This window comes from Capsicum annuum, chromosome 5 (assembly GCF_002878395.1).
Source record: "Capsicum annuum cultivar UCD-10X-F1 chromosome 5, UCD10Xv1.1, whole genome shotgun sequence".
Taxonomy (NCBI): domain Eukaryota; kingdom Viridiplantae; phylum Streptophyta; class Magnoliopsida; order Solanales; family Solanaceae; genus Capsicum; species Capsicum annuum.
This window is the reverse complement of record NC_061115.1, coordinates 184425749-184448772: the sequence shown is the minus strand read 5'-3', so window position 1 is coordinate 184448772 and position 23024 is coordinate 184425749. Positions and strand designations below refer to the sequence as shown.

Sequence of the window (23024 nt, the reverse complement as noted above, 5' to 3'; positions counted from 1 at the left end):
ATTGATATATTAAATGAGAATTTTTTCATGTGGACTGTTTAAGTAACATTTTTTATTCACGTGTCATGTTTTTTGTCACTTTGTTAGAAAAAAAGATAATTTTTGAGGCAAAAAACTAATGAAGATATTTTTAGTTTATTTCAGATGATTCAGAGATATTTTTGACCCATTTATTTTTATAAGATTGTATGTAAAATTTTATTTTTATATAAAACACAAATGTAAAATTTTATGTCTAAACATAACCTATGTCCAAACGGGTCATTCAATTTAAATCCAAAAGATTATAGTTCTATATTTTTATTTTTTTTCAAAATTCAATTGGAAGATACCTTCCTTAAGCAAAGCAAACTCCTTGAACCAAAAACAATCAGCTTCAAAGTCATCTTCACTAAACGACGTCGTATTTAACGCTTCCAATGCCATAAGCGTTTCCACTAAAGCTAGCCTTTTACACGAAAGCGAGCCTTTCACACATTTCTATAACAGCAATTATCGAAGGATCCGACCCGATTCGTCTACACATATTCGGGTCGACCCGTTATGGCTGCTACCGTATCCAATAAACCCAACTCCGATAGCCGGACGACGGCGAAAACCGCCGGAAAAGTGTGGTTTTATTCACTCCTTCTCACCTTACAGTATGGTGCTCAGCCCCTCATATCTAAACGCTTTGTCAGGTTCAGTTATACTACTTTCAATTTAATTGTTTTAATCTAATTTTCAGTTTTTTTTTTTATGTCGGGTAAAATGCAATTTAATTCTATGAACATATTAATTTATATTGTAATTCACGTGTGAAGTGTGCAAGTTTTTTTATTTTTATATAATTGCGTAATACACTTTTACTTATCCAATATACTAAAAATTAATGCCCATTTTTACTTGTTCAATATAAAAAATCAAGAGTAATTTATCAGCTACTCCTTCTTCCAACAATACTTGTCCACTATACTAAAGACAGATGTCCAACAATACCTGTCCAATTTGAAAAATCCATGAATAATTTACTCCTTTCTACTCATTTTACCATTACTATTAAATACTATTCATCACTCAGTGCATTTTTCAAGGTATTAAATTTATTATATTCGAAGGATGATATAGTAAAATTATCCCTATTAACATTCTGTTTGGATGATGGTTTGACATAGTTTCATAATGTATGGTACGGTATGATATGGTATGGTATTGTATTGTATTATATGGTATAGTACAATACAATGTTTGGATCGACTGTATCGTTCACTGCTGTTTAATAATAGTTTTATTAGTTGGTTTGATGGTATGGTACTGTATCGTAACTGATAAATTTACTAAAATGCCCCTTATTATTATACATTTTAAATTTATCAAAAATTATTAATAAATAAAAAAATTTTCTTTCTCTTATCCTTCCTTCTTTTCACATGAATTTGATTACAGGGAATGTTTCACTAAGATTGCAACAAGAAAATGTAGATACAGTTTTACTTACAGCACACAACTATTGATTGTTTGCAATTCATAGACAAAGAAATTTCATCCATCAAATTGAACTCTGGCCAGAATAACATATTCACAAACCACCTCAATGGAGGAATTCACCAAAGTACACCGCAACGAGATAACAGCACGATTCAAAAGGTATTACACACTGCAAGGAGAGAACAAGTTTTAAAGAGTTAGCTGTGCGCAGTCTATTTCTACTAAGTTGAGTTGTGCTTCATCTATAACTTCGAATATCTTACAATCGTTCAAACTAGAAATACAGTTCACCAAGTGAAACAATCATCAGTAAAGTAAATTCTGTTTGACGAATTTTCTCCTAAAAACAACATCTAATCACCTAAACAATTAATCTTCTCCCATCTCGGCCCTTCTAAAACCAACCTAAACACACAAAATTCAACTGTCTTATACACAACATCAAGCTGATGATACGCAGCATCAATATCAAGCTCCAAAAATCTCGTCATGAGTCAAAACTCATCATTTGTTCTAACCAAATACTGCATATCACCTCGAATTTGCCTTGGAGTTTCAATAAACGAAATATAGAGAAAATGAATCCCAGGTCCTTCACAGATAATATCAGCAATCTTCAATGCTAAATGCAGAAACGACAACAACCTTCATGTGATCCCGTACACCAATCGCCTTATAAAAACTGACCAATTGCACAATCGTCAAGAACTAAAGCAAACAACTTGAACACGTGGTTGCAACTATTATCAAGTAATTGTTGTAGAGAATCAATTGTCAGAACTCAGAACATCTCATATATTTGTGTGAAGAGAAGCAACATCAATTACACCATTTTGGTACACCACTACACGTACTCAAGAAAAGAATAATTTCATTGCAATAACATTTATTAGGTTCACTTGAACACTTCAAGAATGCCCCAAACTCAAAATAAATAAACCTTGTGCACAACGTGCCAACAAAAGTTCAAACATTCTTTATTGTCAACAATATAAATCATAAAGTAAAAAAAAAATAGAAGCTAATCTTAATTGTTTTATGGCATCATTTTTGATAAAAGATCCTTGCGCTGTTCCTTTGGACATCCTATCAGTGTACGACATGCACTTGCATTTTGACAAAGAAAAATATAAGCCTTTGTATCCACACCAGATTTCAAATCCAACTCCTCCAACATATTTCATATCTTGGTCTCAGAAATAGGCGGAAGGGATGAAAGCCGATTAATAGCACTAGCCCAGTTGTCCATTACACCTCTCAACACGTCAGTCATGCCTTCAAGATGCTCATGTTTAGATTTTTTATTTCTGGTAGGCGCTGGTGCTTCTGAATAGACATTAGGTGTAGGTGCATCATTAGTTGTTTGACTTTGATCGCCAGTTCATGTCCTTCCATATCTTCCAATGAGTCAGTATTTATATAACCCATTTCATCTATGTCATCAATAACGATTGAATCAACACTTGGTTTTGTTAGATTTTTATGAGCATTCCCTCTTTAACATATCTGAACCAGTCTCAGCATGTTTTTCAGTAGCTCTGTCCTTTCCATATAGCATCACCAGCTTTTCATAATTTTGAAATGACTTGTTTTTAAACTCATCAGCTTGAGGCTTAGCCTATATATTATAAGTGCAAAATATTATTAAAGAAAATAATATTGAAAAAAGTAACTTATCCATGTTTACTGGAGAATTTCACGAAACAATAAAAATTCAGTTATGACTATAAATATAGCATACTTATCTGTGATGGGCTGTAAATTTACCTGAATTAGTTGATCCCACACTTCAGGTTCAGCATCCCACTTATGTGTGATAGGATCCCAAGCAAATCCGCTCTTTCCCGACTGATGAAACGTGTCGTAATACTTGGTGAATTGCCTTTTGATTATTTTCATCCGATTATGAATTTTTTCCTTGTTAATAACCTTATCTGGAAATTTAAATTGTAGCTTCTTCACAATGTTATCCATTGCGTGCGTAGTAAAAGTTCCTCCAACCCTATGTCCAAGTGCATCCTCGTGACAATAGGCATCAACTAATGTGTCATCCATCGTATTTGTCCTAACGCATACAAAATTCTCTTGTACATTTAGATCACTTGAGGTGAATTCCTTTGCTTTTCTCGTCATATCAACCACTACAGAATTAAGATAAATATTCATAAAATTCAAAAAAAGAAAATGTTGTCACACTTAAGTATTGATAAAAGATATAATATAAAGTAAATCAACTATACATAATATTTGTACTAAAAACAATAGCATCACGAAATTACTTAAAAATAACATCAAATAAGAAAAAATGTGACACAAATAGTCACTTAAGTTTTCTGTTACTATGGGATTTTATTACTTCTCTAGCTTGTGGTATTATTAAGATTAGGGAGGCAAACTTCCACTATTTTGTTTGTACTCTATTCTCCCGAACTCAAATCAAGAGAACGTCCTAATATACACTCCAATGAACTGGCAATTCAGCAATAAGAATTCAAGTGAAACAGACTCATAATGTAGCAGAACTTAAATTATTCCGATAGGATTAATGCATCTGGTACTACTACATCTTATGGAAGACTCCCTATGTATAACACATCCACAACATCAACACAAACTAACATCTTCTAGGCCAAAGGAAGCAATTTATTTGCCTTGAAATAGTCAGAATGTGGGGTTCCGTTGGGAAATAACTAATGCTCACTGATGTCTTATACCTTAAGTCCCTAACTGGAATCTTTATTATTGGCACTATATGGTCAGATTTCAGTTGTATTGGAGGTACAAATATCTCAATACAAGTTTTAAAGAGTTAGCTGTGCGCAGTCTATTTCTACTAAGTTGAGTTGTGCTTCATCTATAAGTGAGAGGCGTGCCTAGTTCGGAGAAGATTGTTGTAGCAGGGGATTTCAACGGGCACATCGGGGCGCTACCGGGAGGCTTTGGGGATGTGCATGGTGGTTTTGGTTTTGGGGAGAGAAATGAAGAGGGGGCGACCCTATTGGAGTTTGCGAGGGCCTTTGGGCTGGTGGTGGTGAACTCGGGCTTCCCGAAGAAGGACGAGCACCTGATCACCTTTCGAAGCGCGGTAGCCAGGACTCAGATTGACTTTTTGTTGCTTAGGAAAGGGGATAGGGCGTTGTGTAAGGACTGTAAAGTCATCCCGAGTGAGAATCTTTCGATCCAGCATAGGCTCTTGGTTATGGATTTGGGTATAAAGAAGAATAGAAAGAGGAGGAGTAAGGAGGGTAGACCGAGAATTAAGTGGGGCGGCCTGACGCCAGTGAATACGTGGGAGATAGGGGAGAGGTTGGCGGGAATGGGGGTGTGGGAGTGTAGGGGGGACGTGGATAGTATGTGGGACAGGGCGGCAAGGTGCATCAGGGAGAATGCAAGTGAGGTGTTGGGTGTTTCTAGGGGCCAGGCCGGGCACCATTGGGGGGATTGGTGGTGGAATGAAGAGGTGGAGAAGAAAGTGGGGACCAAGAAAGGGGCGTATGCTAAGTTGGTGGAAAGTAAGAACGAAGAGGAGAAGCGGGTGTACAGGAAAGAGTACAAGCTAGCGAGGAAGGAGGCGAAGTCAGCAGTCACGGCTGCTAAGACGGCCGCTTTTGAGAGCTTGTATGCAGGGTTACAGGGGAAAGGAGGGGAGAAAAAGTTGTTTAGACTCGCTAAGGCTAGGGAGAGGAAGGGTCGTGACCTCGATCAGGTGAGGTGCATTAAGGGGGAGGACGGTAGAATGTTGGTGGAGGACGGCCACATCAAGAAGAGATGACAGTCGTATTTTCATGGGCTCTTGAATGACGAAGGGGATAGAGATATTGTGTTAGGGGAACTGGAGCACTCAGAGGAGTGTCGGGATTTTAGCTATTGTAGACGTTTTAAGGTAGAAGAGGTTAGACAGGCTGTCCACAGGATGCGAAGGGGTAGGGCGACGGGGCCGGATGAGATACCGGTGGAGTTTTGGAAGTTCGTTGGAGAGGCTGGTGTAAGGTGGTTGACTAGATTGTTTAATGAAATTTTCAGGACGGCAAAGATGCCCGAGGCGTGGAGGTGGAGTACCATGATCCCTCTCTATAAGAATAAGGGGGACATTCAGAGTTGCGATAACTATAGGGGGATTAAGTTATTGAGTCACTCGATGAAGATCTGGGAGAGAGTGGTCGAGGTGAGGCTGAGACGGATAGTGTCTATTTCGGAGAACCAGTTCGGATTTATGCCCGGCCGCTCGACGACGGAGGCAATCCACCTGGTACGGAGGTTGGTGGAGCAGTATAGGGAGAGGAAGAAGGATCTGCACATGGTGTTTATCGACCTGGAGAAGGCTTACGACAAAGTCTCCAGGGAGGTGCTTTGGAGATGCTTGGAGGTGAGTGGGGTACCGCTGGCATATATCAGAGTAATTAAGGATATGTATGATGGAGCGAAAACCCAGGTGAGGACGGCGGGAGGAGACTCGGAGCATTTCACTGTCCTGACAGAATTGCATCAGGGATCTACTCTTAGTCCCTTTTTGTTTGCGTTGGTGATGGATGTGTTGACGCGGCGTATTCAAGGGGAGGTGCCGTGGTGTATGCTGTTTGCAAACGATGTAGTTCTGATAGATGAGACTCGAGGGGGTGTGAATGACAAATTAGAGGTGTGGAGGCGAACTCTTGAGTCTAAAGGGTTCAGGGTGAGCAGAAGCAAGACAGAGTATGTGGAATGCAAGTTTAATGACGTGAGGCGGGAGAATGAGGTAGTAGTGAAGCTGGAAGCTCAGGAGGTATGTAAGAGGGACAAGTTCAAGTATCTTGGGTCCGTGATCCAGAGTAACGGTGAGATTGACGTATTGGGGCGGGATGGATGAAGTGGAAACTCGCGTCGGGGGTGCTGTGTGATAAGAAGGTGCCGCCCAAGCTTAAAGGCAAATTCTACAGGGTGGTAGTCCGTCCGGCCTTGTTGTATGGAGCGGAGTGTTGGCCAGTTAAGAACTCCCACATTCAAAAAATGAAGGTGGCAGAAATGCGGATGTTGCGCTGGATGTGTGGACTGACTAGAGGGGATAGAGTTCGGAATGAGACTATCCGGGAGAAGGTTGGTGTGACTTCAGTGGAGTGCAAGATGCGGGAAGCACGATTGAGATGGTTCGGACACGTGAAGAGGAGGAGCATGGATGCCCCGGTCCGTAGGTGTGAGAGGCTAGCGTTGGATGGTTTTAGGCGGGGTAGGGGTAGGCCGAAGAAGTACTGGGGTGAGGTGGTTAGGCGGGACATGGAACAGTTACAGCTCACCGAGGACATGACCCTAGATAGGAAGGTCTGGAGGACGCGAATTACGGTAGAGGATTAGGGCCAGTTCGGGTCGCTAGTGTAGGGAATTACTTGGTGGGGGTTTTATTCTTGTCATGATTCCGTGTTCCGTGTTCCGTGTTCCATGTTGTATTACGAATCTGTGTGCTTTCCCTGCTTTCCTCTGCTTTATATTACTTATGGGTGCCGTATTTATGTTATGTAATCTGCTTCTGTGCTGCACTATGTGTTTGTGTGGTATCTTGTGCCTTGAACCGGGGGTCTATCGGAAACAGCCTTTCTACTTCATCAGAGGTAGAGGTATGGACTGCGTACATCTTACCCCCAGACCTCACTAGGTGGGAATACACTGGGTTTGTTGTTGTTGTTGATTCAAACTAGAAATACAGCTCACCAAATGAAACAATCATCAGTAAAGTAAATCCTGTTTCCGACACATCCAGGAAAATCAGACGCCAACAATGCCAACGACGAATGAGCGTAGAAGAAGAGAAGGCATCTTAAAATAATAAGCAGTTAAAGTTTCAAAAGACATACTTGAGAGAATGAGCGTAGAAGAAGAGAAGGCGGAAGATGAAGAACGATAGAGGATAGGTAAACAGAAAAGTGTAAAATAAAAATATGTTAGGGTTAAAAGTGATATAGGCTGAAGGGTAAAATGGGATTAAAGAATATTATATGAGGGTCTAATTGGAAAAAAAAAAAAGAAGAAAACAATGGTATACCACCAAATTGGTGGTTCTGAAAATTGGGACATTTCATGGTTTGGTAACCATGAAAATATACCATACCATACCATGACTTTTAAAAAACAATCAATACAAACATGGTTTCCTGGGTAACCATACCATACCATACCATGGAAAACCATCATCCAAACAGGGGCTAAATAGATTGTTTCTTAACCTGTGTGCCAAGTCAATAGTACACAAATATTATTGGACGGAGGGAATAGTAGTTTCTACTTTACCCTTGTTATTAACTATAGTCATTTCTCAATGTATTTTCCAACAACAACAAAAACATTATACCTAGTGTTGTACCCCGAAGTAAGGTTTAGGGAGGGTAACAACAACAACAACAACAACAACAAACCCAGTATATTCCCACAAAGTGGGGTCTGGGGAGGGTAGAGTGTACGCGGTCCATACCACTACCTCTAAAGAGGTAAAGAGGCTGTTTCCGATAGACCCCCGACTCAAGATTAAAGACAGTATACAAAAGCATCAAAAGCAAGGAACATGATAAAATAACATAGGTACAACATCCATAGAAGATTGTACATTGCCAAACAAAGAACACCAAAGTTCACCTAATTACTGGCTACGACTCATCCACACCCTTAGCCCTCTATCCTAATGTTTTTCCTCCATACCTTCCTATCCAGGGTCATGTCCTTAGTCAACTGCAACTGCTCCATGTCACGCTTAATCACTTTTCTCCAGCATTTCTTCGGTCTACCCCTACCCCGCTTGAAACCTTCCAAGGCCAACCTCTCACACCTACGAACTGGGGCATCTGTACCCCTCCTCATCACATGACCAAACCATCTCAACCTCACTTCCCGCATTTTTTCCTCCACAGATACCACTCCCACCTTCTCCCGAATAATATCATTCCTAACCCTGTCAGCCCTTGTGAAACCACACATCCAACGCAACATCCTCATTTCTGCCACTTTCAACTTCTGGATATGAGAATTCTTAACCGGCCAACACTCCGCTCCATACAACATAGAAGGTCGGATTGCAATTCTATAGAATTTGCCTTTTAGCTTGTGGGGCACCTTCGTATCGCATAAAATACCTGAAGCGAGCCCTCCATTTCATCCAACCATCCCCAATACGGTGAGAGACATCCTCATCTATCTCTCTATTCCCCTGAATCGTAGACCCGAGATACTTAAAACTATCCCTCTTGCAAACCACCTGAGAATCCAACTTTATTACCACCTCCTCCTCGTGCCTCGAGTCACTAAACTTGCATTTCAAGTATCCATCTTGCTCTTGCTCAACCGGAAACCTTTAGACTCCAGGGTTTGTCTTCAAACCTCCAGCTTATCATTAACCCCTTGTCGCGACTCATCAATTAAAACTATATCATCTGCGAAAAGCATACACCAAGGCACCTCGCCTTGTATATTCCGCGTCAACACATCCATCACCAAAGCGAATAAAAACGGACTAAGAGTTGATCCCTGGTGCAACCCTGTTAAGGTCGGAAAATGTTCAGAATCTCCTCCCACAGTCCTTACCCGAGTCTTCGCCCCCTCATACATGTCCTTAATCGCTCTAATGTACGCCAGCAGGACCCCTCTGGCCTCCAAGAATCTCCAAAGAACCTCCCTAGGGACCTTGTCATACGCCTTTTCCAAGTCAATAAACACCATGTGAAGATCCCTCTTCCTCTCTCTATACTGCTCTACCAGTCTCCGCACAAGGTGAATTGCCTCAGTCGTGGAGCGACCAGGCATAAAATCAAATTGATTCTCCGAAATAGGCACAATCTTCTTCAACCTCCGCTCCACCACCCTCTCCCAAATCTTGGTTTAGGGAGGGTAAAGTGTATGCGAATCCGACATCTACCTCTTTTAATACTTTAACACTTAATGCACATCAACATCTTGAACACCACAATCTTACAAAGATGCATCATAGAAAACAGATCTTTCGCAGAAAGTATCATCATAGAGAGTAGTAGAAGTGTTAGTTGAGAAAAACTAATTTCTACTTCCTTGCCCTATAACCTTTAGTGATGGAGAAGATGTAGAGAGTATATAGTGACCTTAATGGGCGTAGTGAGGATCAATTTATAGAGGTCAAGACTTAATTCGGTACGTCCATCAAGTAATCGATGTACGGACGAGATCTATTCTTTAATTGTGGCCGTTAATTGGGTCACTAGTAAACTTGGACCGCAAGTAAACTTGAGCCACAAGTAAGATAAATTCTTACACCTCTACCTTAGAGGTAGAGCGGTTATTTCTGATAGGCCCCCGACTCGAGAGAAAAACAATCTAGAAAAGGAAGTGATGGAAATAAATAAAATCACACAGGAATAAAACAATAGATAGTAGCAAAACCATACTACACCAAATAATACTATAATTAGCCTACTCAAAATGATAACAGAAATTGAAAAACAAGAAAGAAGAGTAATACTACCACTACTAGAACGGACAACAAGTCAATACACTCCTATCTACTAGTAAGGACAGATTCCTACCTACTACCCTTCTTTCTTAATCTGTGTCCTCAACACCTTTCTATCTAAGGCCATGTCCTCGGAGAGATGCAACTGCGTCATGTCCTCTCTAAGCACCTCTCCCCAATCTTTGGTCTGCCTCTACCTCTTCTAAATCTATCCATGACCAACCTCTCACACTTTTGCACTGGGGCATCCGTGCATCTCCTCACCACGTGTCCGAACGTTTTCAACCTCGCTTCTCGCATCTTGACTTCCTCCGGAGTCACTCCCACCTTGTTTCGGATATTCTCATTTTTAATCCTATATCTCCTAGTATACCCACACATCCATTGCAGCATCCTCATTTCCGCCACTTTCATTTTTTGAATGTGTGAGTTATTGACTGGTCAACATTTCGCCCCATACAACAAGGTTGGTCTAACCACCACTTTGTAGAACTTGCCTTAAGCATTGGAGGCACCTTCTTATTGCATAAAACGCGGATGCGAGCCTTCATTTCATCCACCCTTCCATAACACGGTGAGTGACATCCTCTTCAGTTTCCCAATTTTCCTAAATAATAGATCCAAGATACTTAAAACTATCTCTCTTTTGGATGGCTTGCGTCCAACATCACTTTTTCTTCAGCTTAGGCACCACATCACATCACTGAACTTACACTCCAAGTATTCTGTCTTTGTCCTGCTCAATTTGTAACCTTTTTAGACTCTAGGGTATATCTCCAACACCTCCAATGTAGTGTTAACCCCAGAACGAGTCTCGTCAATCAAAACTATGTCATCCACAAATAACATACACATGTCACCTCACTCTGAGTTTCTTGCATCAATACATCCAACACCAAAGCAAATAAAAATAGACTATTGCTTGATCCCTCGTGCAACCCCATAAAACGGGGAAGTTCTTTCAATCTCCTTCCACTGTCCTTACTTGAGTTTTGACTCTATTATATATATCCTTAATTGACCTAGTGTACGCCAGAGGTACATTTTTGGCCTCCAAGCACCTCCAAAGAACTTCCTTAAGGTCTTTGTCGTAAGCCTTTTCTAGGTCAATGAACACCATATGTAAGTTTTTCCTACATTGTTTCACCTATCTTCTTATTTGGTGAATGACTTCTGTAGTCGAGCGTCCTGACATAAATCAAAACTGATTCTCACTGTAATTTCCAAAGCATTAAATTTATTATATTCAAAAAGTGATATAGTAAAATTGTCATTCTATTTATTGCTAATTAAGAGTGTGACAAGTCAAGACTGGACAAGTAAAAATGAACATAGGGAGTAGTTCTTGTACTATATCTCAAGCATTCTTTTATCGTGCATATTGAGAAATTTGGGAGAAAATGTATGGTGCAGTTGTTTGTATTGTTAATCATTCATAAAATGGCACTGTACCAAAGTTAGATTAATTATACTTAATTTTCATAGATAGGAAGATGTGAAGGTCCAGTATTAAGGTAGAAGATTAGTAGGTAGTTTAGCGTGTGTAGTTCCCTTTTTCAATTTGTATTACTTGTTGTTTCCTTTGCTTCAATTATCGTATTATTTAATTTTGGTAGATAGGAAGATATGGTGGTCGAGCATTAGGGTACAAGGTTAGTAGGTGCTCAAAACGTGTCTAGTTCCCTTTTTCAATTTTGTATTACCCGTTCTTTCCTTTGTTTCAATTATCGTATTATTTATTTTTCGTAGATAGAAAGATATTGTGATGAGTATTAGGATAGAAGGCTAGTAGGTAGTCGAGTATGTCTAGTTCTCTTTTCAGTTTTATATTACCTATTGTTTCTTTGCTTCAGTCATTGTAGTATTTATGTTGATATTGTTCTCTTCGCCTTTGCATTTGCTTTACATTGTTGTTTGATATGCTTTGTTTGAGTCGAGGGTCTATCGAAAATAACATCTCTATCCTCACAGGGGTAAGGTTGGGTATACACTATCCTCACATACCTCACGTATGGGATTACATTGGGCTTGTCGTCGTCGTTGCTGTTATTTTTCGTAGAATGCCATTTGGACACATGAGTGTATTTGACATAAGCAAGTGGTTGGATTGTGTTATCGATTTAGAATGTAGTTGTGCTTGTATGACATCTTTGGCAAATTTATTCACTCATTGTTTCCTTTGCTTCAATTATCGAAAATAGTCTCTCTACCTGTAAGGGTAAGGTTGCGTCCACACCACCCTCCCCATACCTCATTTGTGGGGCTGCGTTGGGTTTGTTGTTGTTGTTATTTTTGTAGAATGCTATTTGGATGCATTTAATGTATATGGAACAAGTGTTTGGGGTGTGTTCTTGATTTAGAATGAAGTTGTGCACTACTACTTGTGCTTGTACGACATCCTTGGCAAATTTATTCACCCATTTAAGGAAAGATAAAAATTTTTCGGAGAAATGTATAATACAACATGCCCAGTGTAGTCCTGCAAAGTGGGGTCTGGGAAGGGTGTAAGGTAGTTGTCAATAAGGGCTTACCCCGTGCATGAAGTGTTTTCTGGATTCGTGACAAGCATCGGAAATGAGGATAGGTGGTGTATATATGCTACATATCAAATCCATAATCTACAGGTCACTAAAGGAGGAACTCTAAAATTGCCCCAGGGATATTGTCCTCATGTTGTCCTCGCATCTTGTGTTTGAGTTTATCGTGTGATTTTTACACTTTACCGATCAAATTGGATACTAATGGAGTTTATTTGTCCATACTTTTGTAGTTAATGTTTAGAATGGGCATAAAGCAACCATAATAAATTTAGTTACAAGGTTGTTAAAAGTTTCGAGAATTGTTGTTTGGGAAGAGAGGTCCTTTTCCAATTTTTTTTCCTCCTTCAAGGAGATAAGATAACAATAACAATCTCTAGTGAAACACACCTATTAAGTATTTGATTTGAATGCTTGTAAGTACTACTGAGGACATGACCCTAGATAGGAAGGTGTAGAGGACGCGGATAAGGGTAGAAGGCTAGTGTGAGTGTGTGGATTGTAGCAAGTAGTTAGGTGATTTTCTTGTGTAGCCGGGTTAGTATTCTTTGGACTGTGTCCATAGGTAGGAGTCTCTAGCCAAGAGAGTTTAGGTGTGGTGGGTGTCTTTGGTCTGTGTGTGTATGTTCCTACTTGGTGGATGTCCTATTTCTTAGTCCTTATTTCGTAGTACTCTTATTTCTCTTATCTTGCATTTTCTCTGATTTCTATTTTTGCTATTTTATTCCTTATTTCTATTATGTCATTCATCCTGCTGCTTGTTTCATTACGACCTTGTTTACTATTCTTTATGTTGAGCCGAGGGTCTATCGAAAACAGCCTCTCTACTTCTTCGAAGAAGTAGCGGTATGGACTGCGTACATCTCACCCTCCCCAGACCCCACTTTGTGGGAACACACTGGGTTTGTTGTTGTTGTTGCTTGTAAGTACTACAAAGAGGCTTGGAGAAGACGATGTGACACTCAACCTGGGGGGGGGGGGGGGGGGGGTTATCCTTCAACAGTGAAGATAACAGTATCTATGAGGGAAGTACGACTAGGAATTGTCCATTTTCAATACAACAATTTTGGGTAAATGGCTATGGAGATTCATGCAACAGAACACCTTTTAATGAAAAATATTTACTAAAGATGGAATGAGCTAATGGATGGTTCCTTCAACAAGGAGCTAATTCTATAGTATATATCTTTGGAATGGACTTTTGAAGGATAGGGAGATGAGGCAAGAAAATTACCAAAGAAGATCTCCACCTTTAGTGATGATCCAAGGAGCTCATCAAAAATCCAAAAGATATCCACCTCCATGAAGGTCTCCAAATTGGATAGAAATTGTACAGTTCCTATTTATATTACTAGTTATACAATGGGTTTAGTCCAGGACTCATGTCCAAATACTAACATAACTAAGGAGTCGTGCGATAAGTGAGGCGTGTGGGACCATGCTTGAATCATGCCGAGAGCTCCAACGGGAGCTAGTCCTGGTCAACACTGGCCAAACTCATCATCAACACTGATCAGACTTGATTAGCTGGGATTAACCATTTGCAAAGCCTTTTTGTCTTTTTACTAATATAAGCCCGTGGCCATGCTGTTGTGAAGTAGGGAAAACGTTTTTGAAGGATTTATGTTTGATGGTTACCTTTACAGATTGCACTCCATAGTTATTATGGATTGATAAACGAGAATTATGCTAAGAAATATGATCATTAAGAAAGGATAATCAGGGGATTGTTGTGGGAACATTAGGAGGGCCATCCAAGTTGGCAACAAGATCAGATACTGAGGATCTTTTTCAGAAATATATGATGGAGGAGGGAGCTTTACCTTACCAAAACAAAAAATTATTGGGAGGAGGAGGGACAATTGATAATATGGGTTGGGCAGTTGAGAGAAAAGTATTTTATGGTTAATTCGTATAACACGGAATTGGCAAGTAGGGAGGCAAGAATGAAGTTCGAAAAAATGTTTGGCCACTAAGGCTCACAGAAATGTTGCTTTTTTTGGTTTGATGTGCAGTAAGAGATGCATCTGGCAATTCGAGAAAAAATAGAATGATATTTATAAGTTGATGTTGCATGTGCAAAGAATTTGGAGACGATTAAGCTGGTTACGGAACTGTGGACTGTTGTATGCACATGGTTTAGCATATAGTGGGTGTTACCAAGGATAGCAGAGGAAGCTATCACCAGCTTGGAGATTACAGAAAATTGTCGGTGAAAGGGAGAAGCCTGGGAACATCATCACTATATCTGTTTTGTTGCATTTGAAATGAAAGAAGTAGGTTGTTTCAAATCGATAATGTTGTGGAAAGAACAGATCATTTATATTGCACTTGTACTTTTTGTGTAAAGAAAGAATACCGTGTTGTACATATAGTTGCAAACTCATTTATACCAATGGATTACTCAGGTTGTGTCATATGAACAACTTGTAAGTACTGTTGACACAGGTTGTCCATTTATTGACTTGTTGAAGAAAGTACAATATATACAAAATGTAAATCTTGTTGGTCTCGTTCTGCTTGATCCATTCCTCAACATCTGTCAGGTTGAATTCTTTTTGGGAGTTGAACTCTTTCAATATTCCTTGACTTTATTCTTTCAGGTTTGATCCATTACTTCTAGAACATGAGCACTTCCCACTTAGATCCAGCTACCATACTTCTTCCCTCTTAGTTGCAACTTACCTTGTCTACAAGGACTTTCTGAAGCAACAGTAGATATTAGAATGGTTACCATATCATGTACACGCTGGAAAACATTAGAAAATTGTATTGTCGTTCCTTTCCAATATGTCAGAAGGTCAAAAGCAATTCATCAAATATCATGTGAACAACATACTCTGTATCGTCAAACATCATGTTGCTGTAAATAAATCCTAAGTTCATTAAAATTGAAGAACAATGTCTTGGTGTGATGTTACTCAGCCTCAGCTATATCTATTTGTTTTTTATTTGAATCAGCCCATCATAGGTGCCTAGTACTGGTTTAGCTCCTCCGGTCCCAGGAGCTAGGAACTGGCTCAACCCTATGAATTGGTGGGTCAGCTCCTTAGCTAGGGGTCCAGGTAAGAATGGTCCCACATCAAACTGGGCCGGCTCAATGAGCAAGTAGAACTTTGTGCAAAAATAATATCAATTTGTTTTATAAACAAAAAAAATCAAATTAAGACAAGTACCTATGGGTTGCTTGGTTTCCACCCTTTTCCGTGTTTCGTTGTTATCTTATAGATGCTTTTTATCATGTCTACTTCGCTACTTTTTACTATCTTGGTAAAGGAAATATTATGCTTATTCTTTCACATATATTGTTTGGTGCTAAATGCTCCCCTATTCCTTGTTAAGATTTATAGTGTTCTGACATAAGTATTTCATGTTCTGCTCTTCCTACAGGCGTGAAGTGATAGTTACTTCATCTGTTTTGACGTGTGAAGTAGTCAAGGTAAACTTCCTCACTTTTTTCTCTTTGTTTTTCACTATATGATTCCACATGTTTACATACATATACCTTCTAATCACTTTGCAGGTTATTTGTGCTCTTATTCTCATGGCAAAAGAAGGCACTTTGAAGAAAATATACAGGGAATGGACCTTATTTGGTTCTTTGACTGCATCTGGACTGCCTGCGGCTATCTATGCACTACAGAACAGCTTGTTGCAGATCTCCTATAAAAATCTTGATTCACTCACATTTTCAATCTTGAACCAGACAAAACTGTTCTTCACAGCCTTATTTACTTACATGATTTTGAGGTATGCTTTTGCCGGGTGACTGATAGTATGTTGATCGGAGTTCCGAAGTGTTGTCTGTCTGTTGATTGTTATCTTCTTTGTCTTAGACCTTGCTTGGAGAAGATTATTGACCAAGCGCATACTTTGGTTACCTTTGGCAACCGTTCTAGTGCTTAGGCTGCTAGGGGTAATTTGATTAAAAGGATAAAAGATTATGATGCTGGGGATAGAATGTCGGATTTGTGACTTATATGTCATGGATTCTAATTGTGAAGCCAATTCTTAATGCTTGTGCCACGGTAGACTGCCTACATCACATCCTTTTGAGTGCGCCCTCCCTGGACCCTGCGTGAATGCGGATGCTTCCCGTACTAGGCTGTCCTTTATTCTATCCCACGTTTTGTAGAATATTTAATTATGGGACTAGCAATCTTGTAGTATTATTTTTGTTCCACATTCTTTAAGGATTAGTTATGAGTAGAGCTATCAATATGGGCCGGCCCAACCCAGGGTCAGACCGGGCTAGCCCATCAATATGATAGGCCAGAAAATAGCAAGCCCAACCCATCACACGGTGGGCTGCTGGCCCCCACGGGCCAACCCACTTTTAAAAATATATTATTTTTATAATCTTAATTTAAATTTTAAATTGTTAATTACATAAATATATACAATATAATATTAAATGAAGTTACTACTTGCTCAAATTTACAAAAAAAATTAAATAATCTGTGAAATTAAATAAATTTTGACACCAAATTCATATCAAATAGAGGTGTTGAAAAACAAACGAAACTGTTAATTGGTAATGATATAACTAGCTAAATAATAATATTAATCTATTTTTGTTTTAATTGATCACAATAAACACACAAAGAAATGCCAATATTTAGTCCATTAAAAGCGAAAATAAACCCCTCAAAAAAAAAAATTCTCATTGCACTTATGAGTTATAGCGTGTTCAACATCGCCACATTATCTTCCTCAAACATATTTGATTCCTTAAAAGATTTAGTATTTTACTTATTTATGATGGTCCAAATAAACTTTGAGTTTGGACTCTTTTTTTAATTCTTAGTACTCTATTCTATTTTTTAATCATTTTTTGTTTGGCCCACGGGTCAGCCCAACCCATATTGCTCAAGCCCCACGGGCTTATACGGGCTGAGCTAAAAAGCCCTGTTCTTAAACGGACTATAAAAATTGTATCCCAGCCTTATCAAATTACAGGTTGGGCCGGGCCGGCCCAACGGGCCTGGCCCATATTGACGACTCTAGTTATGAGGGAATCTATGTATTGTTTATGCAAGGTTTAGTTATTCATGTATTACTTATTCCATTTTCTATCCCGTATAAGATAATATATAGATTCACTCATAACTTATACATATATTAGTTATACGGGTTTCTAAATTGCAAACCAAACACCGTATTAATTTTATACATGAATAATTTACCAAACGTGGTATTACTTATGCTGAATGTAATACCTGCATAACTTATCTCCAAACCAACTATCAAGCAACCTCTAAGGGATCACAATCTTGGGATTACTAATCCCGGGATAAAATAACAAATTGACACATTTGCCCTTCTCAAAAGTTTTTCTCCAAAAGTCTCTTTAAGAAAACCAATGTTAAAATTGAAAATCAAAATTTATTTAAGTTTATCTAGTTTATACCAACTACATGATTTCTATGCAACAACAATAACATATCCAGTGTATTTTCACAAAGTGGGGTCTGAAGAGGATAAGTGTACGCAGTTCATACCACTACCTCGGATGAGGTAGAGAGGCTATTTCGGGGAGGATAAGTGTACGCAGTCCATACCACTACCTCGGATGAGGTAGAGAGGCTATTTCGGATAGACCCCCGGCTCAGGACACAAAACAGTAAAAGGACATTGTAAAAACAAAAACAAAGATGGAATAACACACCAATAGAGAATAACATAAACAAGAACACCCACGGAGTAGTTACAAGGAACTATGAACAGGAAACTGCCATACGCACGCATAGCACTATGACCACTGGACTGGCTACAAACAAAACACTCCTACTTACTATCAAGGACACACTCCTACCTACTAACCCTCTATCCTAATACGCGTCCTCCGCACCTTCCTATCTAGGATCATGACCTCCATAAGCTGTAACTGTCCATGTCACGTCTAATCCCCACCTTCCAATATTTCTTCGGCCTACCTCTACCCAACACATGATTTATATGATATCCCGTATATCTCATTTTTTCTCAAATAGACCAAACATTTACTAATAAAAGTATATCCGCTAAATAATCCCGTTATTATTTAATCCCCGTATTATAATCCGGTACATCTTTTATTGCAAGACAAATGACTCCTTAGTGTCTTAGATGGTATCTACTTGATATACAGATTGATAAATATTATCTTCATAGAAACAATACTCTTGCATCATTCTCTGTTCTCGTAGAAGATCAACTGATTCACTTAGCTGGCTATTTGCAACATTTGTCATTTAAATTAGAACTTTGTGACACTTGAGATCTCTGTGTTTGTACAACCAACTCTTGTTTTTCTTTTAATTGTTTAAGCGATTCAGCAGTGAACAGTCCGTTGCTGTAATATCCTGCTTGTGTTTTTGTTAGTTTCACGAATTGTGCATCAGGCGATTCCTGAGAGGTTTCCTCCCCCACACCCCCCCAAAAAAAAAAAAATTCCTTCCTTTTCAGGCAGAAGCAATCTATTCAACAAATTGGGGCTCTTTTCTTGTTAATCATGGCAGCTGTCCTTTTAAGTGTTGGTGAAGGCTCCAGCAAAGCTTCCAGTAGTAGTAACCCTGATCAGATCTTATTCTATGGAATTGTACCAGTTTTGGTTGCGTCTGTGCTCTCTGGTCTGGCATCTGCATTGTGCCAATGGGCATCTCAGGCAAGTAAACGCTGTTAGTTTATGAAATGGTCCTTTGCATTTCCTCCATTTTGATATGCTTCTTCTCTATTACAGGTTAAGAAACACTCATCTTACCTGATGACTGTGGAGATGTCCATTATTGGGAGTCTCTGCTTGATAAGTAGTACTTCCAAGTCTCCAGATGGAGAAGCTATTAAACAGCATGGATTCTTCTATGGGTGGACTGCATTAACTTTGGTAAACCAGCTTTGTCAATATGCAATTTTTTTTCTTGTTCTTTATGCCAGGGAGCTTGTTAAATTGGTAATGCAAGTACTCAGAACATCCAGGAACAAGAATGAGGAACCACCATGAATATGGAGGTTCCTAAAAAAAAAAACTTTTTGGTTTTCTATGTAGTGATATCTTCTATTAATTTGCCTGACGTTTTGTCGTTTTGTTGTCATATGCTTCTTATCCTCTGGTTAGATCCAACTTTGACTTTTAAATTTGTTGACCAGGGGATCTCCCAAATGGGAGTCTCACGTTCGAAACCCCCTGTATGCTTTTTCAGTGTAGCTTGTCGCAGGGGGCCTGCCTAGTGCGGTTACTTCTTTGTGGTTTGCGGGCTATTACACTGGAGCAGGGTTTACCCTGTGCGCACCTGAAGGGTAGCGGTTGTGAGTTCCCTTGTCAATTAAAAAAACAAATTGATCTTTCTTTGGCAACTAATCCTGGTAATAAATTGTTTAATTTCCAAAAAGAAACAACTTGTTCCATGAGTTAGCTGTTTACATATTTTTTTTTAAACAAGAAAATAAAAAATGACCTGAAATGATAAAAAATCAAGATGACCTGGATTCATTTTCTTTTCCTTTGTTAGCTTTGAAAAAGGAGTCAGATCTAGGTAAAACTCATGATTTTTATGTGATACCTGTACTTTTGTTACAGATTCCCGTTGTGTTAAATGCGGTTGGTGGAATTCTTGTGGGGCTTGTGACTTCATATGCTGGTGGTGTTAGAAAGGCAAGTGTCCACTAAGCTTCTTATGCTTTACAACAACGTAACCAGTGTAATCCCACAGGTGGGGTCTGAGGAGGGTGGTGTGTACACAGCCTTACCCATACCCATACCCATACCTTGTAAAGGTAGAGAGGCTTTCTTATGCCTTACAAGCTCCACGGAAATTGAATATGCTTGAAAAGATATTGTTTCTATTCTCTGTTATAGCTTCGCCTTCTTGTGCCTTTTCCTTTGATTTATTTGAGGCAATTTGTAGCTCTGGTGCCTCACTATATCACTTGAAGTGGAGTCTTAGAATATTTTCTGTTTTCGAATTCATAACATATCCTCTTGATAATTCATGGTAGAGCAAAACAGTTAATTATATGGTCTAATTATTTTGTCTGGTCTACAATAAGATGAGGTCTTAGAAGTGTTGTGCTTCTGAAGAGCAAATCATCACTTCACCTTTCTTCCATATTCCTTCTGGGAAAATTCAATCCCCGAATATATCATGTCGTACTTATTTTGATGTTCTTTACCATAGTTTTGTTGACAACATTTTTTCTTCATGCTTGTCTTAAATTACCTGCAGGGATTTGTCATTGTGTCTGCGCTTCTTGTCACTGCTCTGCTCCAGCTCATCTTTGATGGAAAACCTCCTTCACCATACTGCCTAGTGGCACTTCCATTGGTGATGATTAGCATAAGCATATACCAAAAATATCCATACCGTGTTAAGAAGAAGCAAGTGTGAATCTTGAATACACCATATGACGGCTCTTTAAGTATATTTGCCAACATTGGCAAAGCGTACAGTTGCTTTTACTTATCTAACAAGAAAAGAGTGCTTAGAGTTGACAGATACTATTTGAGGAGTTTCAACTCTACCTCAGGACTGGGACATTGAGTTAAAAATCTTTCTACTAGATATATCTGCATTTGATGTATATCGATGGGTTCAGCATGATTCAGCCTTGAGTACAGAGAATTGGATAATTTCTGGCTGGAAACTCCTATATGTGCTATTGGCCTTTCTGAGAAAATTAAGTGGCACACTGAAGCCGCGAGTTGAAGTTTAGTTTGAGCTCGTATTCAAGTGTAAAGAGAAAGATGGCTTTTCTATTATATCGTCTTCTCATATTAAACTTCAGTATATTTTGTTCACTTTAATTGTTTCTACATAGTATATTTGTTGTGTTTTGTTGTCTGAACTGTTTTAGACTATTTTTCCTTGAGCCGAGAGTCTATTGGAAACATCCTATCTATCTCTGAGGTACTGTAAGGTCTGTGTGTACTTTACCCACCCCAGACACCACCACTTTGTGGGATTATACTGGGTGTGGTGTAGTATATTTGTTGTGTTAGATGCAAAGAGATTGTCTGTCGGAAACAACCTCTCTACCTCCAAGGTAGGGGTAAGGGCTGCATACACACTACCCTCCTAGATCCCGTTTGGTGGGATTACACTGGGATGTTGTTGAGATACGAAGAGATGAGTTGAGACCTAACGAGTAAAAAAGGTTTTATGGAGTAGTTATCAGTGTCAGTTTCCTTTGTCTAAATCTCCAATCCCTTTGCCATGTTTATCAGCTAGTATGTAAATCACGTCTTGTTATGATTCAGAACTGTAACTCACTTTACCAACGTATGAACGATTCTCTTTCTTGAGGTGCCAAACATGTTAGGTGGTTACTATTTCAGTTCTTGTTCTTGTATATGATAGTACTTCCTAGGGACACAAAAGGGCAGCGTGGCGTGTTAAAGCGAACTATATGTGGGGCTCGAGTAATGGCTGGACAAGAAGGATCTACTGTATGCAGTTTTACCTTGTATTTTTGTAAAAGTCTCTTTCTATTTTTTGAGTGCGTGACCTCCTCATCACATAACAATAACTATATAAGTCTCCACTTCATAGTATAGGATAGGCTTGACTTTAAAGGAAATTGTTAATTTTGATTTTTGCAGTAAATTAGTAGCAGTTGAAGATGAAGTAATGAAATATAGGATAAAAGGATCATGCACCTAAGACTCGTTAAAATTCAGCTATGAAACCCTTCCCTCTTTAATGCATTGAAGGTGATTCAAGTGGTTGAAGTCTAAATTAGTTAGAGTTTCAAAATAGATACTGTCAAGTGAGAACCAAAAAATAATAATTTATGCAAGGAGATTCAAAAAATATTGAATCGCTTCTCTTGTGTGAAGGAGTCAAAAGATTTTATTCATAACCAAAAAAGAATTACTACAGCATAATTTTTTGATAAAATTTCATAAAAGCACAACTTTAGTTTTAAAATTACTAAAATATTCTTTAGTTTGAAAAAATTATAAATATCCCAACTTTTATTAATTTAGGTTAAAAATTGAGATACATCCTAAAATATTTTTTTTTTTTTCAATTTTAACATTACCAACTCTTCCTATATTAATGGCTACATTAATGCCAAAATTTTGGTCACGATTTTATCCCACAATTTTCTCTTCTTCTTCTTCACATATTTTAATTAAGGTATTTTTTCCCCTAAATTCATCTTCACTTTCTTCTTATTATGTTCAATGGTTTTTCTCAAAAATCAAATTAAACAACATCATATCCCTTTAGCTCACCCTTACTGATCGTTTAGAGTTTCATGTTAAGGATGATGATGTTTTTGGTGCTCGAGTTATGGGTAAAGTTACTATTTCGACAAAAAAAATTGTCCCCGGTGAGGTTATTTCCGACAGATTTTCCATTATCAGTACTTCAGGTAAACCTTCTAGTCCAATAATATTTTGTTGCGCGAAGCAAAAAATCAATTGGAACCTCCGACAGAAGATGATATGGTGACCAACGGATTTAAAGTCATTCATCTTTCCGAGGAAGAAAAAATCCAACTACACTCACCTTGAAAATACTCTCTAATCATCAAGTTACTGGGGGAAAAAATTATGCATCATTATCTCAAAACAAAAATTCAAGATCTATGGAGAC

At 38.7% G+C, this 23024-nt stretch overlaps 1 protein-coding gene across 4 annotated transcripts; it reads left to right on the top strand.

The window, feature by feature from the left end:
* Positions 1 to 215: 215 nt before the first annotated feature.
* LOC107870985 (UDP-N-acetylglucosamine transporter ROCK1) lies at positions 216 to 21267 on the top strand. 4 transcript variants are annotated; one of them, XM_016717723.2, is made up of 8 exons: positions 546 to 680; positions 1426 to 1626; positions 15835 to 15883; positions 15968 to 16194; positions 18892 to 19090; positions 19166 to 19309; positions 20003 to 20077; positions 20649 to 21267. In XM_016717723.2, the coding sequence occupies exons 2-8, from the start codon at positions 1574 to 1576 to the stop codon at positions 20808 to 20810; spliced, it is 909 nt and encodes a 302-aa protein (XP_016573209.1). In that variant the 5' UTR covers positions 546 to 680; positions 1426 to 1573; the 3' UTR covers positions 20811 to 21267. The 4 variants fall into 4 exon arrangements, 3 of the variants coding, with proteins under 3 accessions (XP_016573206.1, XP_016573208.1, XP_016573209.1); XM_016717720.2 differs by lacking the exon at positions 1426 to 1626 and having other exon boundaries at positions 216 to 680; XR_001674566.2 differs by lacking the exons at positions 1426 to 1626; positions 20649 to 21267 and adding an exon at positions 19573 to 19731 and having other exon boundaries at positions 272 to 680; positions 20003 to 20072.
* Positions 21268 to 23024: the final 1757 nt, after the last annotated feature.

Bases quoted from the DNA above. Each gene is read 5' to 3' on its own strand.
- LOC107870985 (XM_016717720.2), top strand. From the start codon at position 544: ATGGCTGCTACCGTATCCAATAAACCCAACTCCGATAGCCGGACGACG. The intron at 15,884-15,967 runs GTAAACTTCCTC...ATCACTTTGCAG, and splicing joins TGACGTGTGAAGTAGTCAAG to GTTATTTGTGCTCTTATTCT. The intron at 16,195-18,891 runs GTATGCTTTTGC...CTTCCTTTTCAG, and splicing joins TTTACTTACATGATTTTGAG to GCAGAAGCAATCTATTCAAC.